General features: G+C 66.3%; 2 protein-coding genes across 5 annotated transcripts; one reads left to right on the top strand and one right to left on the bottom strand.

Annotated features, from left to right (window-relative positions):
* The first annotated feature begins 875 nt into the window (after nucleotides 1-875).
* Nucleotides 876-5,364, top strand: CDK5RAP3 (CDK5 regulatory subunit associated protein 3). 3 transcript variants are annotated; one of them, XM_049801033.1, is made up of 14 exons: nucleotides 880-928; nucleotides 1,130-1,187; nucleotides 1,610-1,741; nucleotides 1,980-2,080; nucleotides 2,163-2,211; nucleotides 2,482-2,660; nucleotides 2,963-3,099; nucleotides 3,305-3,449; nucleotides 3,582-3,698; nucleotides 3,815-3,887; nucleotides 4,150-4,238; nucleotides 4,343-4,548; nucleotides 4,718-4,889; nucleotides 4,985-5,364. In XM_049801033.1, the coding sequence occupies exons 1-14, from the start codon at nucleotides 923-925 to the stop codon at nucleotides 5,048-5,050; spliced, it is 1,530 nt and encodes a 509-aa protein (XP_049656990.1). In that variant the 5' UTR covers nucleotides 880-922; the 3' UTR covers nucleotides 5,051-5,364. The 3 variants fall into 3 exon arrangements, with proteins under 3 accessions (XP_049656991.1, XP_049656990.1, XP_049656989.1); XM_049801032.1 differs by having other exon boundaries at nucleotides 3,812-3,887; nucleotides 4,985-5,363; XM_049801034.1 differs by lacking the exon at nucleotides 1,130-1,187 and having other exon boundaries at nucleotides 876-928; nucleotides 3,812-3,887; nucleotides 4,985-5,363.
* A 7,365-nt stretch (nucleotides 5,365-12,729) lies between these two features.
* COPZ2 (COPI coat complex subunit zeta 2) lies at nucleotides 12,730-15,855 on the bottom strand. 2 transcript variants are annotated; one of them, XM_049800129.1, is made up of 9 exons: nucleotides 15,820-15,845; nucleotides 15,142-15,210; nucleotides 14,822-14,903; nucleotides 14,555-14,646; nucleotides 14,421-14,476; nucleotides 14,104-14,181; nucleotides 13,713-13,764; nucleotides 13,518-13,627; nucleotides 12,730-13,009 (listed from the first exon to the last, which is right to left on the bottom strand). In XM_049800129.1, the coding sequence occupies exons 1-8, from the start codon at nucleotides 15,835-15,837 to the stop codon at nucleotides 13,532-13,534; spliced, it is 543 nt and encodes a 180-aa protein (XP_049656086.1). In that variant the 5' UTR covers nucleotides 15,838-15,845; the 3' UTR covers nucleotides 12,730-13,009; nucleotides 13,518-13,531. The 2 variants fall into 2 exon arrangements, with proteins under 2 accessions (XP_049656086.1, XP_049656087.1); XM_049800130.1 differs by lacking the exon at nucleotides 15,142-15,210 and having other exon boundaries at nucleotides 15,820-15,855.

Below are 15,855 nucleotides of genomic sequence, written 5' to 3'. Positions count from 1 at the left end.
CAGCCAGCGCTCCCTGAGGGATCTGGGATCTGGTCTGGGATCCCCAAAGGAGCTGGGATCCCCTCTGGGATGGCTGAGGATCCCAGGAGGATCCTGGCTCTGTGCTGGGACAGCCAGCGCTCCCTGAGGGATCTGGTCTGGGATCCCCAGGGGATCCCCAAGGGAGATGGGATATCCTCTGGGGTGGCTGGGGATCCCAGGGGGATCCTGGCTCTGTGCTGGGGCACCCAGTACTCCCTGAGGGATCTGGTATCTGGTCTGGGATCCCCAGGGGATCCCCAAAGGAACTGGGATCCCCTCTGGGATGGCTGGGGATCCCCGGGGGATCCTGGCTCTGTGCTGGGGCACCCAGCGCTCCCCGAGGGATCTAGGATCTGGTCTGGGATCCCCAGGGGAGCCGGGATCCCCTCTGGGGGCAGCTGGGGATCCTCGAGGGATGGGGGAATCCCCTTTGGGGGCAATTGGGGATCCCCACAGGATCTGGGATCTGCTTGGGGGCCTCCCAGGGATCCCTGAGGGAAGCCGGGATCCCCCTCAAGGGGCGGCTGGGGATCCCCGGGGGATCCTGGCTCTGTGCTGGGGCACCCACCGTCCTGTGGGACCCGGGATCTGCCTCGGGGATCCCCGAGGGATCCGCTGCACTGCGCATGCGTGCGGCGTGTTCCCTCCCCCCCCCCTTCCAATCCGTTCCGATTGGTCGGTGGCGCCTCCTCCCCCCCGATTCCTCCCAGCCAACCGGGGCGCCGGCATGTGGCGCCGTGGCTCTATCCCTCCCTTCTGATTGGTAGGAAGGCGTGGCCCGCTGGCCGGAGCGCGTTTGGATTGGCCGAGCTGCGGGAGCGGTGCTCGGCGATTGGTCGAGGCGGGGCTGGGCGCCGGGATCGGGAGGGAGAAAGCGGAAGCGGAGCAGCAGGCGGGAGGCATGCAGGTGGGGGGGCGGCCGGGACCGGGGACCGGGGTCCTGGGGGGCCGGAGACACGTCGGGCCCGGGCGGGAGAAGGGGTGAAGGGGCCCAGGCCCGGGGGAGCGGGGACAGGCCGGGCCCGGGCGCTGGAGTAGGGGGTGCCCGGGCCCCGGCCGGGCTCCGCCAGGCCCCGACGACGTCCCGCCGCCCCTCGCCCCCTCGCAGGTCTCTCCCCAGGACTACCAGAACGTGCCCATCGACATCCAGACCGGCAAGCTCCTGGGTACGGCAACCCCGGCATCACCTCCACTGTGGGGGAGCCCACCCCCCACCCCCTCCAGGGTGGGCAGGGGTTTGGCGGGGGGGCAGTGGTCACTCGTGTCCTTCTTCCCCGGGAGGGTTTGTCACCCCGCCGTGTGGCAGCTCACGGCCCCAGGGCTGCCCCTCTCGGTGTCGTGTTGGGTTGGCCTAGCCCGGACAGCAGTGGGGTGACACCCCACCGACCCTCCCTTTCCCCTCCAGCCGTTCCCAAATCCGGTGCTTTATCCCTGTGTTTGCCCCCTCTGCCAGGGCCGCGGCTCTCTGCCTCCATCGCAGGGCAGCCTGAGGGGGGAAGTAACCCTCTCCTGGTGAGCCCCCACACACACCCAGGGTCCCTCTCCCAGCTGACCCCCTGTTTTTCCCTCCCTCTCATCTGCCTGGCAGACTGGCTGGTGGACAGGAGACACTGCAACCTGAAATGGCAGAGCCAGGTGCTGGTCATCCGCGAAAAGATCAACGCGGCCATCCAAGACATGCCGGAGAACGAGGAGATAAAGCAGCTGCTCGCGGGAGCCTGTGAGTGGAGCCTGGGGTCGGGGGTACCCCGGATTGCTGAGGTGCAGGCAGCCAGGGTGGGTGTCACAACCAGGAGCCTGTTCCCAAGGGTTCGGTTATGGTAACCTCCCTGCAGCCGAGGAGGAGATTGGGGAGTGGGTGGCATGGCCCCTTCTGAGACCTGCACTCCCTGGGCTGAGCTGGGAGAATGTGGCACTTGGCAGACATCCTGGTGACCGCGTCCCTCTCTCCAACACAGACCTGCACTACTTCCACTGCCTGAGGATTGTGGAGATCCTCAAGGGCACTGAGGCTTCCACCAAGAATCTCTTTGGACGCTACTCGTCCCAACGCATGAAGGTGAGCACGGGCCAGAGGGCACATGGCCAGCAGCAGCCGGGGCGTTAGCAGCCTCCTCCACCCTCTGCTTCCTCCTCCCCAGGACTGGCAGGAGATTGTGTCCCTCTACGAGAAGGAGAACACCTACCTGGGTAAGGCAGCTCTGGCTGCAGGCAGACTCCAGAGAGCCCTTTGGGAGGTGTCGGGGGGTGACTTTCAGTCTCCAAACTGGGATGAGGATGGAGCGGGCAGGGAAAGGGGCAGGACGTGATGGGCTGCCAAATCTCACTGGGGTGAGGACCCCGAGCTGGCTCTGCTGCGCAGCTGGGAAGGCAGCCGAGGTGGCTGGAGCACCCCAAGGACCTTGTGGGTGGCTGGAACGGCCTCTCAGCAACCCCCCCCATGCTACGACCCCCTTGCAGCCGAGCTCGCCAGCCTCCTGGTACGCAGCATCAGCTACGAGATCCCCTCGCTGAAGAAGCAGATCAGCCGGTGCCAGCAGGCCCAGCAGGACTTTGCCCGCCGTGAAGAAGAGTGTCAACTGGGGGCGGCCGAGCTGCGGGAACGGTTTTTCACCTCCTGCAAGCAGTACGGCATCACCGTGAGTCCCTGTGGCCGGCCCCAGGGTGGAGGGGGTCCTGCTGTGCCACCTCCCTCACCAAAGCAGCCCCCAGACACCTGCGTTTGGCCTCAGCGGGGCTCAGGCTGGGACCATGTGTCCCATATGGTGTCCCCATGGTGCCACCTTACCTGTGGGAGGGGCTGGGGGGGGTGTAGGTTGACTCCACAGTCCTCCATCCCCTTCCTGGCCAGGTCTAACTCTGCAAACAGAGGGTGAAGCCACCCCATGGGTGCTTTGGCTGCCAGCCTCCCTGCCCTGAGACGTCCCTGCTCTGTCCCCAGGGTGACAATGTGCGCCAGGAGCTGCTGGCCTTGGTGAAGGACCTGCCGTCATCGCTCTCTGAGATCGGAGCGGGAGCCAGCGCGCTCTCCGAGGCCATCGAGCTGTACCAGGCCTGTGTGGAGTTTGTGTGCGAGAGGTGGGCAAGGGGTGGGTATGGGGGCACAGGGATAGACCCACACATCTCCTCTCCCCACATCTCCTCTCCTAACGTGTGAGGACAGCGGGTTGGGCTGGCTGCTGCACTTGGGCTGGGGGTCTCCCAGAGAGACCCTGGTAGGGTTGGGGGTGCTGGGGGGTCCCCAACCTGTGCCTGGCACTGATGTCCCCGCGGTGGCTGGCAGTTCCGAAGAGCTGGTGGTGCCCCTGCTACGGCACGTGGGGAAGAGAGGCAACACGACCGTCTACGAGTGGAGGACGGGGCTCCAGCCTCTGCGGGTGGAGCGGCCAGAGGTAGAAGAGGTGCCAGAGCAGCCAAAGGAGGACACGGTACGTCCTGGCCAGCGGGGGCCGAGTTGTGGTGCTGGGGAGAGCCCCCCCAGCTGGCTCTGCCACGTGTCGGTTAGGGTTGGGCTGTTTGCCCCCAGGGTTTCAGGGGGTCTGTTGTCCTTCTCCCCGCAGATTGACTGGGGAGACTTCACACTGGAGCCGACCAGGGTGGATGACGGTGCCGTTGCCGATGGGGGAGCGCAGGGTGAGGGGATCGACTGGGGGATCACGCTAGAGCCCAGTCCCCAGGTGTGTAAGCCCTGGCTGTGTGGTCCTGGGGTCTGGCCCCGCTCCAGGGCAGGGTTGGGGACCTGGGGGTGTCCCGGGTACCCCCATCTCACAGGGTGGCCTTTCTTTTGCAGCAGGATGATGGCATTGACTGGGGAGATGGTGAAAGCGAGGAGGTGCAGATCACGGTGCTGGAGGCCGGCACTGAGGGTGAGCACGGCTGCAAAGGGACAGAGGGGGTCCCAGCGGGTGGCAGGCAGCACGCACCCTGCCTGCACTCCCCCTTCCCTGCCTGCAGCAACCCTGGGCATCTTGGCTCTGCCCGAAAGCCTGTTGGGGACTCCACTAAACGGTGCGCTGGGGTGATGCTGAGCACCTGGTGCGGGGCGGGTTGTGGTGGGGGGTATGACCAGACTATCCGAGCCGTGGAGGTCCCTTCTCTGCCCCACTCACGCCCCGGCTTGTCCCCCAGTGCCCGAGGGAGTCGCCTCTGGCTCCGACGCCCTGACACTCCTGGAAAACACCGAGACCCGGAGCCAGTTTATCGACGAGCTCATGGAGGTATGACACGGCAGGCGGGGCTGGAGCTGGGTAAGGGGCAGCTCTGCTGCCATCCCACCGCAGGGATGGCAGTACCGGAGTGTCCCCCTGCTCTGTCCCTGCAGCTGGAGCTGTTCCTGTCCCAGCGCCTGGTAGAGATGGAGGAGGAAGCCGACATCGTGGCCGTCAGCCAGTTCCAGCTGGCCCCCGCCGTGCTGCAGGGCCAGACCAGCGCCCATGTGGGCTCCCTCCTGGCCACCACCCGGGCTCTGCTGGGCCAGCTCTGCACCCGCAGCATGCAGCACCTCTTCATGATCCTCGCCTCCCCCAGGTCTTTGCGGGGTGGGAAAAACAGGGGGGGCAGGGTTGGGGGGGGATGACGACGACTGTGGGGCTCTGCAGGGCAGATCTGGAGTAGGAGGTGGAGGTGTCCTGGGGTGGGGATGGCACCCGGGTGGGCGATGGAGGGGTGATGGATGGTCCTGGCTCTCCCCAAACAGGTACGTGGACCGCGTGAGTGAGCTACTGCGGCAGAAGCTGAAGCAGGCGGAGCTGCTGCTGGCCAAGAAGGAGATGATGAGCCAGAAGCGGCAGGAGGCCCTGGCAGAGCAGGGTGCCTTGGAGCCCAAGCTCGACCGTCTGCTGGAGAAGACCAAGGAGCTCCAGAAGCTGGTGAGGGAGGGAGGGTAGACCCCACTGGGATGCTGCAGGTCCCCCCCTTCTTTTGCCACCCCCTGATGCCCCCCTCCCCCGGCTCTGTCTTGCAGATCGAGGCCGACATCTCCAAGCGCTACAGCGGGCGGCCGGTGAACCTGATGGGTGTCTCCCTGTGAGTCCCCCCGGGACAGGCACCCACGGAGAGGGGCAGCGGTGGGGTCCTGCTCCTCAGACACCCCCCACCCCCAATTCACAGCCTTGGGGTGCTGGTAACATGGCCGTGGCCTCCCTGGGGGTGGTGGATGTTGTTGAATAAAGCCAAAGCCCTTCTCCCAGCCATCGATCTGGACTTCAGGAGGGGGAGAGGAGCCCCTAAATCCCCTGCTCTGGGTCGGTCCCTGGGCTGTGGGTCCTAGGGTGACCCCAGGGATTTGGGAGCCCGATGGCCTGTCCTTGGGGTGGCTTTTGGGGAGGGGGGGGACACCTTGCCGGAGGGCATAGCCACCCCCCCCCCCCAGGGCTGACAGCCCTTGCTGGGGGGGCTGCGGTGGGGTGGCAGGAGGGGGTGGGCGATTCGATTTTAATTTCATAGCAGAGCAGTTGATTCATGGCTGGTTGTCGCCGCCGGTGACGCCTGTAATGACTTTCCATCACGATGAAAAGTGGAATGACACCGCTCATTATTCCTGCCGCTCGTTATCGCTGCACGGGGGGGGGGGGCCCCCCGCCCCCGCCGGACAGTGAGCGATGGCCCCCATTAATCACCCCCCCGCCCCCGGGCACCGCCAGCCCCATCCATTCCCGTCAGAGCCTGGCCCCCCTGGCCATACTGGGCTGTACTGGGACATACTGGGTTGGGCGTGGCTGGAGCCCCCTAGCATCTCCTGGGAGGGGTCTGCCACACCCACTGCACGTCATCTATTGGCCACACCTCCCCCGACAGGCTATTGGTCCCTGTGTTTCTCTTGACCCTCCCCTTGCCACCTTACAGTTGCTCATTGGTCTGACTCTGCTGTGGGTCTGACCCCCCCCCCCAGGGCTGGGTCCTCCGTGGGGCAGGAGGGTCCTTCAGTGGGTCCTGGGCATGCAGCCGTGGGTGGGGGTCTATCCCCTCCGGGGGTGGACATGGGGCACAGGGATCCCCCATGGGATCTGGGTGGGGGGGAAATCTTGGCCCCCCGGGATCCAGTTGTAGGGCTGGGGGGGGTGGGTTGGCTCCTGTCCCAGTGGGGCTCCTCTACCAGTCAGCACCCCAGCAAGACGTGGGGCTGGGTGGGATCCTGTCCCTGTCCCCACCGGCTGTGGGGCCCTGGGTGGATATGGGGCAGATCCGTGGGTGCCTCGTGGGGATGTCCCAGCCCGGCTCCAGCTCTCGCTCCCCACCATCCCGTCCTGTCGTCATCCCCCCGCCCCACACACACACACATTGCGGCGGCCACGCTTGGTGGCGTGTGGCCACCGCCACGGTGGTGACGTGGGTGAAGGTTGCGGAGAGACAGCCCGGCTTCGGGGAGCCCCTCATTACCCCGCTAACAGTGATTAACGGGCAAATTAAATGGTGTCTGTAACTCCTTGCTGCTGGCGGATGGAGCCAGGAACCGTGGAGGGTCCATCCCCCTCGATGCTGGGGGGTTGAGGCGGGGGGGGGGGGGGGGGTCCCCATCCTGCCAGGGCCGAGGGAGCTCAGCACCGGGTCTGGGGGAGGAACCGGTGCAGCCACGGGGTCACCATCGCCATCGTCACCATAGCGAGCAGCAGGGAAGGCATCCGGCACGGAGTGGGGGGGGGGGGCCAGCCATAAAAGCCCCCTTTATCCACCCGCTCTGCTGGAACTAACGTCCCCCCGCCGCGGGGCTGCCGTCTGGCCCCCGGCCCCTGACCCCACCGGCCCCCCGGTCCCCCCCAGCTGGCCCCACAGGTCACGGTGGCCCGGCTGGGGCTGGGGGCAAAGGCCAGTGCCCTCGCCGGAGGTCACGGCTGGCGGGGGGCCGGCGGCACCGCGGGGGCTTTAATGGGGAATTAAATGAGTTGGCGGTGGCGGGGGGGGAGGTTGGCGGTGGCCCCCACCGCACCCCTCTACCCGCTGTGATGTACCGGGTGCACCCACCGCCCGGGGTGGCCCCCCCTCAATGTTAGGGGGTTCGTTAGGGCGGTGGCGTGGGGCCGTTATTAATATCGCTGTCTCGGGGGGGGCCCTGGCCCCGCCATCCCATCGTGCATGAAATATTGGCCGGCGCCGCCGATCGCTGTTCCCATTATCTCCGACATTACCGGGAGATAATGACAGAAAAATAAAATACTCCCTTCCCGGCTGGTGGGGATCAGCGTTGGGGTTGGGGGGGGGGGGGGGGGCAGCAGGCATTTGTGTGGGTTTCCAAGCCCCCCGTCCCTGCCTGCACCCCGCTGCCTTTGCATCCGCTCCCCCCTGCCCCCCGCGTGCCCGGTGTGGGGGGATGCGTGGATGGAGGGGACGGATGGGTTGGTGGGGGGGGGGGTCAGGGGGACGAGTGGATGGGGGGGGACGTGGACAGAGGGGACACGGAGCAGGGGGACATGTGGATGGCAGAAATCTACAGTCCTGGGCAAGGAGCCCCCCCAAAATGTTGGGGTCCCCTGTGGGTGTCTGTCCCCTGGGTGATTGTCACCGGCTGGGGGGGGGGGGGGGGACGACGACGCTGCAGCCCTGGTGGGCTCGGGGCTGGGTTTGCTCCCGAAATCGGCAGACAAAGGGACGAGGCAGGGCTGGGGACGGGGACCCTCAGCCCCATGGCTGCGTCATCCCCCTCCTCGGCTCCGATGGGGCCGGGAACCGGCTTTGCCTCCCCCTCCGTGGCTTTTGGGGGGGGGGGGGGGGGAGCCCGGCTGCCAGCGGCCTTGTGGGGCCCCGGCTGCTGCTCCATCTCACCTGCCAGGGAGGAATTTAATTACCAATTAAGGGGCCTTCCATCTGTTTGAGGCCTGCCCGAGCACTCGCGCTCCCCTTTAATTACATCGCTGACAGCCATTTCACTCAATTAGCTGCGAAGCGCAGCAGAGAGCCGGCGCGGGGGCAGCCTCGCGGCCCCACCATCTGGGGGGCCAGCCCGCGCCCCCCTCCCTCTGCCCCTCGTACTGTCCCCCACCATCCCCCATGGCTGTCCCCGAGCCATCCGGCCCCGGTACCCCTGCCCATCCCGTGCATATTCCCCCCCACCAGTCCTTCCCTCCTTCCATCCCTCTGGCCCTCCATCTCTCCTTGCATTGTTTCCTGCATCCCTCTGTCCATCCCTGCTTCCCTCCTGCATCCCTGCTTCCCTCTGGCCCTCCATCTCTCCTTGCATTGTTTCCTGCCTCCCTCCATCCATCCCTGCATCCCTCTGTCCATCCCTGTATCCTTCTGTCCATCCCTGCTTCCCTCCCTGCATCCCTCTGGCCCTCCATCTCTCCTTGCATTGTTTCCTGCATCCCTCCATCTATCCCTGCATCCCTCTGTCCATCCCTGCTTCCCTCCTGCATCCCTGCTTCCCTCTGGCCCTCCATCTCTCCTTGCATTGTTTCCTGCATCCCTCCATCTATCCCTGCATCCCTCTGTCCATCCCTGCATCCCTCTGTCCATCCCTGCTTCCCTCCTGCATCCCTGCTTCCCTCTGGCCCTCCATCTCTCCTTGCATTGTTTCCTGCATCCCTCCGTTCATCCCTGCATCCCTCTGTCCATCCCTGTATCCTTCTGTCCATCCCTGCTTCCCTCCCTGCATCCCTCTGGCCCTCCATCTCTCCTTGCATTGTTTCCTGCATCCTTCCATCCATCCCTGCATCCCTCTGTCCATCCCTGCTTCCCTCCTGCATCCCTGCTTCCCTCTGGCCCTCCATCTCTCCTTGCATTGTTTCCTGCATCCCTCCGTCCATCCCTGCACCCCTCTGTCCATCCCTGTATCCTTCTGTCCATCCCTACTTCCCTCCCTGCATCCCTCTGGCCTTCAATCTCTCCTTGCATTGTTTCCTGCATCCCTCTGTCCATCCCTGCATCCCTCCATCTATCCCTGTATCCTTCTATCTGTTCCTGCATCCCTCTGTCCCTCCATCCTTCCATCCATCCCTGCTTCCCTCCCCGCATCCCTCCATCTGTCCCTGCATCCTTTCCTGCATCCCTCCCTCCATTTATTCCCGCATCCCCCCCCCACCCCCCTCATTCCTCACCCCTTCCATCCCCTCTCAGCCAAATTTTTAGGGAGAAGCAGCCATCCCCAAGGTCTCCAGGGAGAGGGGGGCAGAGGGGCTGGGGCTGCCATCTCCAGTGTGTGTGTGTGTGTGTCCCCCCCGGACCCCCCCCCTCGATTCTGCCCATGCTTTCCTACGGGCAGACACTGCAGCTGCTTAACGGGCTCTAAATTTCCTCGTTAAACCAATACGTAACGGGGCGACAGATGCCCCCGCGCACCCAGGGACGAATGTATCACCCGGGGGCCGGGGGCGACAGCTTCGTGGAGGTGGGGGGGGGAGCGCTGGGCCGTGCCCCCCCCCCCTCTCCGAGGGGTCCCAGGGGCTCTTCCGGGGAGTGGAAATAGAAGAGTTGAGGCATCGGAGAGGGGAAAATCCTCGGGGGTTATTTTTGGGGAGCGATCCCTGCCCAGCAGCACCCACGGATGGGATGAGCTGGGGGGGGGCTCAGCCAGGGTTTGTTTGGTTTTTTTTGGGGGGGGGAGACAGGATCAGCCGAGCACCCCAACATGATGGGGAGGGGGGCTGCCCCCCCCCCCCCCGGACCAGAGCATACAGCCCCCAGCCGCTCTCTGGGTGCTACTTGGGCCCCCCAACCCCAGCAGAGGAGGTGTGGGGGGGGGGTCCCCAGCCCCCCCAGTGAGGATGCTGCAGCGAGGCAGTTGCCCCCCCCCCGGCCAGGCCATCCATCACCACGACAGCCCGGGGAAAAGCAAAGAAGGGCCCCCTCCCTCAGCACCCCAACCCCTGCTGCCCCCCCCCCCCCCCCCGCCCCGGGGTCCTTTTTTCCCTCCTCTTTCCATTCCCTTCCCCCCCCCCCCCCCAGCCCCCCCCCAGCCGGGAGACAAAACCCAGCTGACAAGATGGAGGCCAGGCCATCAATCAAGGCGGCCGCTGGAACCACTTCTTCCCCCCCCCCCCCATTAATGAATCCCCTTCCCCGCTCACCATCATGACACCCCTGCATGGCCACCCCCGTCACCGTCACCCTCCCCCCCCGGCATGGCTGTGTGTCACCCCCCCCCCCTCAAAAAAAACCTGGTACCCTGCACCCCCAGACATCCCCATCATCTCCCTCATGGAGTTGGGGGGGGTCCCAGCTGGGGTTGGGAATGGAGCAAGGGGGGAATGGGCCTGAGTTGGGGGGGTGACATGAGTTTGGGGGGGGGTGACAAGGGGTTTGGGGGGGGGGGGTGACATGGGTTTGGGGGTGACAGGGGTTTGGGGGGGGGGGTGTGGACGCAGACTGGCAGGGATGGGGGGCGCGGGGTGGCACAGATGCAGGCTGCCGGGGTTTGGGGGTCTCACGGCTGTGGGGGGCAGTGTGGGGCTGGGGGGGGGGGGGCTGCTGTGGCTGGGGGGGGGGGCTCACAAGGGGCTGGGGCTGGCCAGTGGGGCTGTGGGGCTGGTGGCCCCCAGCCCTGTCTCTCCCGGGGAAGCCCCCTGGGCTGCTCAGTCCCCATGTGTGTGTGTGTGTGTCCCCCCAATAAGTGGTGGCTTGGTGCCCCCCCCCCCAAGTCCCTCAGCCCCCCGGGGGGGGGGGGGCGAAGCCCCTTTGTCCCAGGGCCCATGGCCTGCAGCGTCGCCTTTGTCCCCGTGTCACTTGGGGGGCACCAGCTGTCATGGCCGGGGACCGAGGGGGCCTTCGCGCTCCTCCTCCTCCTCCTCCTCTTTGTTCTTCGCTCCCGCGCTGGGGGCTGCCTGGGAGTGGGGGGTACACAGCCCCCCCACCCCCCACCATGATGAGGCACCCCCCCCTCACCTCCTGGACACCCGTAGGGAGCAGATGGGGACTGGGGGGGGGGGGATTTTTTTTTTTTGGGGGGGGGTCGTGCTCTGCCCCATCCATCCCTGGCTGGGGTCCTGGGGGCACCTCTGGTTTTGGGGGGGGGGGGGTCCCTGGGGGTGGGGGTCCCCATGGTGGGAAACCAGCACCTGCCTGGCCCATGTGGCCCCCCCCCCCCCCAGTTTTGGGGCAGGGGGGGGGGTCCACTAAGCACTGGTCTTTGTTGCCCATTGCGGGGGGGGCAGACCCAGGGCAAGGGGAGGCAGCTGGGGGGGGGGAGACCCCTCACTCGGGGACATGGGGGACGTGGGGACACAAGGGGGGGGGGGGTCTCCCAGCCCAGAGACGCGGAGGGGGGCCTACAGCCAGGCGGGCGGGGGGGCAGAAAAATTCTGGGGGGGGGGGTCCCGGCTGTGGGGACATCTGCCTGGGCCCCCCCGGGGGGACACGGGCAGCTCTGCCAGCTGCTCTCCCTGCCCGGCTTTGGGGGGGGGGGGGGGGGTCCCGGGGTGGGGGTGAGACCATCCATCAACGTCTGCCAGGGGGACCACCCCCCCCCAGCCCCCCCCCCGGGCGCCCTGCAGCTGGGCTGGGTAGAAAGGGGTCGCAGGGCTGGGGGGGGGGAAGATTTTGGGGTGTCACTCGTGTTTTGGGGGGGGGGGGCACATGCACCTTTGGGGTCTGTGTGGCTGCGGGGTGATGGCAGGAGGGGGTGGGGAAGGTGTTTTTTTTTGGGGGGGGGTAGCCGGGAGGGGTGTGGGGAAAGGGGTGCGGTGGGGGGGGGGGGGTTGTCCCTGGGTTCGGTTGTCCCGGGGGAACCCAGGCTGGTGGGGAAACCTGGGTGGGGGGGTCACAAGGCGGGGGGTGGGGGGGTCCCTGGGGTGGTGGGGGGGGGGGGGGTCCCAAGGGAGAGGAGTCCCTGTGATGGGGAGGGGGTCCCCAAGGGGAAGATCTTTAGGATTTGGGGGATCTCAAGGTGGGGGGGGGCTATGATGGGGAAGGTCTGTCCCGGGGTGGGGGGGTGGTCCCGGGTTTTTTGGGGGGGTATCGCGGGGGGGGGGGGGGGGCTCCCGCGCGTTCCCCAGCACCGGCGGCAGGTGGCGCTGCAGGATCGCGAATGCGCAGTCCGGGTAGGGGCGGGGCATCCAGGGTGGGGCGGGGCTAAAAGTGGAGAGGGGAGGGACCCACGCACCATATAAGGGGGTGTGTGGGGTGGGAGGGTGGGGCTACGGGGTGGGGTTATGCAAAGATTGTCGTGGTCTCGCCAGGGAGCGTCGAGTAAGAGCGGAGCTGCGGCCGCGGTGTTAGGGAGCGTCGTGCAAGTAGGCGGTGGAGGTCCCCGGGTGGGGGGTCCCTAGGCTGGGTGTCCCAGGATGGAGAGGGTCCATAGGGTGGGGGGGGGGTCCCTAGGCTGGTGCAGCGTGACCGTGGCAGAGCAGACCATGCCCACCCGTGGGTGCAAGCACTACAGCTGCTCCACGTGCGGGCACCCACGGGTGGGCAGCGTTTGGGTGCCCAGCTGCGTGCCCCCATCCCCACCCTGGGCATAGGAGAGGGTGGGGGGGCTCCTCTCCTTTCTGCCCAGACCCGCATGGCCACAGCCTCCCTGCCAGCCCCAGGCCAGTCCGTGCCGGACCCCATTGATTTCTAGTGGCTTGAAATGATGAACCCGCAGAGAGCGGGATTTAACAGAAAACCCCAGAAATGGCACTTTTGCCTCCAAAGGAAACACACCAAAGAGCGAAAGAACCCCCGGAGCCCAGCCTCGCTGGGTGACGTACCCACAGGGACCCACCACCCCAACACGGCTGATGGAGAGAGGGCACCCAACTGAGGAGGAAAAGCTTTATTTGTGGCCAGCTCCAGCTGGGAGTGAGTGGGAATGGCAAATCAATTCTCCTTCATTAGTGCTTAATTTTTCCCTCAATATTATAAATGCCAGGGGCGGATACGAGAACTGGCAAGAGGCTTCTGCAGGCGATGTGACTGGGGAGGAGCCGGCCCCGGGGATCCAGGCTGGAGCGTGGGGATCTGGGCTGGGGTTGGAGCGGGTGGGATGCCAGGGAAGATCCGTGTGTCCTGCTGCCGGGAGACCCCAGAGCCGTCACATCAGTGGGGATGGCTTGATGTGCTCCTCGGTGGGCTGCAGGACCTGGTACAAGACCCCAGGGATGGGGATGGGGCCTTGGGATGCCCTTCCTAGCCGGATGCCTGGGTTTCCTTGGATGGAGGTGGGGGGGGGGCACACCTCGTGCTGAGCAATTAGGGGTGCGTGGGACCCCATGGTGGGGTGGCAGTGGGAGTGGGACCTAGGGTGCACCCCGTCTCCTTCCTGCTGGGTAAAGCTGGTCAACCCACCTCCTCGTTAGTGAGGCTAACGAAGCACTTTTAACTTGGGACACGCTCTGCTCGCACAGAGGGTTGTCATCAACCTGGGGGAGCAGGGAAGGGGACCGGCGGCTTTGGGAGCGGGGCTGGCCGGGGCGAAGGGGACCCACTGGGTGCCCCAAGGTGGGGAGCATCCCCTTGGCACCCATCCTGCTCGGTGCCCATCACCCACGAGTCTGCCGTAGTTGGGAGTTTTCTGGCAGCGACTGGACCCCGACCCCAATCCCTTCCCATCCCCTCCGGACCCCTCGGACACAGGGAAGGGTTTGCACCTCCTCGGTGATGCCTATTCGTGCCGGCCGGTGTCCCCTGAGTCCCTTCGCTCCGAGCTGCCCGCCAAGTAATCGAAGAGGACGAAGCCGTATGCCGCCGGCTCTGGGGCCTGGAGGGGGAGAGGGAGGTTGAGGAGGATGGGGAGAGGCAGAGGAGGGTGGAGGAAGGCCACGGCACAGGATGGCTGCACTCACCCGCAGGCTCAGCCGCTGGATCACTTGCTGAGGATCGCTCTCCAGGATCACCCTGCGGAGCAGCGCGGTGCTGTGCCGATCCCACCGGGATCCTCCCGGCATGGTTCCTTCCCAATCCCAGCTGCACCCCACCGGGCATCACCCCCACCGCCCCGTGCCTCAGTTTCCCTCCCTGTGCAAAGCCCTGGGATGCCCTGACGAAAGCTTGAGGAAGACCTGCAGCCATGGGGGCAAACTGGGGTGCCCAGTTCCCCCTTGGCACCCTAAGATGGGGCCAGAGATGGGACCAGCCCCTTCCCAGCACCCCGAGGGACGATGCCACCCTCAGTCCTTGCAACCCCCGGATCTGCGGGCTGTTTCTCCCCCTCCGTCCCCCTCCGCAGGAGCTCACCCCCTGTCCACGATCTCATCCACCACCAGGAATGTCCCCTCCATGTTGTCCAGCAGCCAGCGCTTCTCCACCTCCTTCCTGCGGGCGAGCGGGTGGGAGATGTCGCTGCACCCGCTCCCGGTCGTGGCTCGGGGTCCTGTGCAAGGTGCTGGGACGCGGACCCCTGCCATCCCAAAGAGGCACCGGCTCTGTCCCACCCAGGGCGTTAGGGGACAGGGGTTTCATGCCGGCACACGCAAACTGCTGCCCTGTGCCCTGCCTCAGTTTCCCCATCCGAGGCACATGGGTCTGGGGGTCGGGTGGTCCCGGGGACTCACCGCAGGAGGTGGCCGAGGGCGTCGAGGAGGCAGGCGAGCACGGCCGACAGCATCAGCTGCGGGAGAACTGGGGTGTCAGCGAGGCCACGGGGGTCCCCAGGACTGCCTGTTTCCCCCCCCCTCCCCAAACCTACCACGTTCTCCTGGCAGCCCCCCACCACGTAGAAGAAGAGATCGACGCTGCTCCTGTAGACGACGGTGAGTCCTTCCAGACAGGCGATCTCCCCTACACGGGTGACACGGGGACACGGGACAGTGGTAAAGTCCCCCGGGACTGTGCCGGAGGGGGTGCTGCTCCAAGCCCTAAGCCCCCCCCTTCAGCATTAAACCTTTTGCAACCGCATGCCCCCTGTGATTGCAAAAACTCCCATGTGGGACACCCCCCCCCCCCCCCAGCTCACCACCCATCTGGTGGGTCTTGCTGAAGATGTTCCTCTCGAAGGCCGCTTGCTCCTTGGCCGTGGGGAAGGTGCCATCGTAGTACTGCGGGGACAGGCAGGGTGGGCACAGATCCTGCGTGGTGGTGGTGGGGGGCATGTACCGGGACCCCCAAACCCCCCGCTGGGATCCCCTAAGGTTGCTGCCAGGACCCCCCAAAACCGCACAGCCTGGCAGAGAGGGAGATGCCTGAGCCAGGGTGGGGGGGGGGGTGGGGGGGTGTTGGGGGGACCTGGGCAGCATCCCCTGGGGAAACTGAGGCACGGGGGGGGCCGGGCTTCACCTTGGCCAGGAGACGCTGCCCGAGGCTGTCCAGGATGAGCAGGGCCTTCACGGTGTACAGGGAGGGCTCCTGGGGGGGGGGGGGGGGAGCAGAGGGGCTGGGGCTGGAGGGGCTCAGCCCCACGGTGAGTCCGGCCACCCCCAGCCCACCCTGATTCAGGGGCTCCCCTGAATCCTCTCCCTTGGGGTCCCCCCGGGTCTGGATATTGGGGACCGTCTTTGATCCCCTGTCCTGCCCCCACTGCCCCCCTGCTCCCTGTCCTGCCCCCCCCCCATTTCTCCCCATTCCCCCCCAGTTCCATTTCCTTTTTTCTTCCCATTTCTCCCCTCTTCTTCCCATTTCTCCCCTCTTCCCCCGTCTCCCCACTCCCTGTCCCCCATCTCCCCCCGTTACACCACGGTCCCCACCCCCCAGCCCCTTCCCCTTCCCCCCCCCGCCGGTCCCCATCATTTATCCCCATCGCCCCCCCCTCTCTTTCCCGCATGTTTTTCCTGTGCTTTTTTCCCCCCCGTTTCTTTTCCACCCCCGTGTTCCCTCCCCATGTTTTTCTCCCCTTTTTTCCCCATTCCCCCCCCCCCCCCCCCGTTTTTTTTCCCCGCTCCCCCCGTCGCCGCACGAAGTTCCCGGCGGGGCTGCGAAGCTCCGGTCCCGTTCCCGGTCCCGTTCCCGGTCCCGTACCGGTCCCGCGGGCTCCATGCCTCCGCCACCCCGGTC

The sequence above is a fragment of the Accipiter gentilis genome, chromosome 5, assembly GCF_929443795.1.
Source record: "Accipiter gentilis chromosome 5, bAccGen1.1, whole genome shotgun sequence".
In the NCBI taxonomy this organism is placed as follows: Eukaryota; Metazoa; Chordata; class Aves; order Accipitriformes; family Accipitridae; genus Astur; species Astur gentilis.
This window is presented reverse-complemented; position numbering and strand designations above follow the sequence as displayed.

Coding starts and splice junctions, on each gene's coding strand:
- CDK5RAP3 (XM_049801032.1), top strand. Junction 2,212..2,481: donor GAAGGAGAACACCTACCTGG/GTAAGGCAGCTC, acceptor ACCCCCTTGCAG/CCGAGCTCGCCAGCCTCCTG. Junction 4,549..4,717: donor ATGATCCTCGCCTCCCCCAG/GTCTTTGCGGGG, acceptor CTCCCCAAACAG/GTACGTGGACCGCGTGAGTG.
- COPZ2 (XM_049800129.1), bottom strand. Junction 14,904..15,141: donor GGCAGCGTCTCCTGGCCAAG/GTGAAGCCCGGC, acceptor CTGTCCCCGCAG/TACTACGATGGCACCTTCCC. Junction 14,182..14,420: donor GCCCTCGGCCACCTCCTGCG/GTGAGTCCCCGG, acceptor GCTCGCCCGCAG/GAAGGAGGTGGAGAAGCGCT.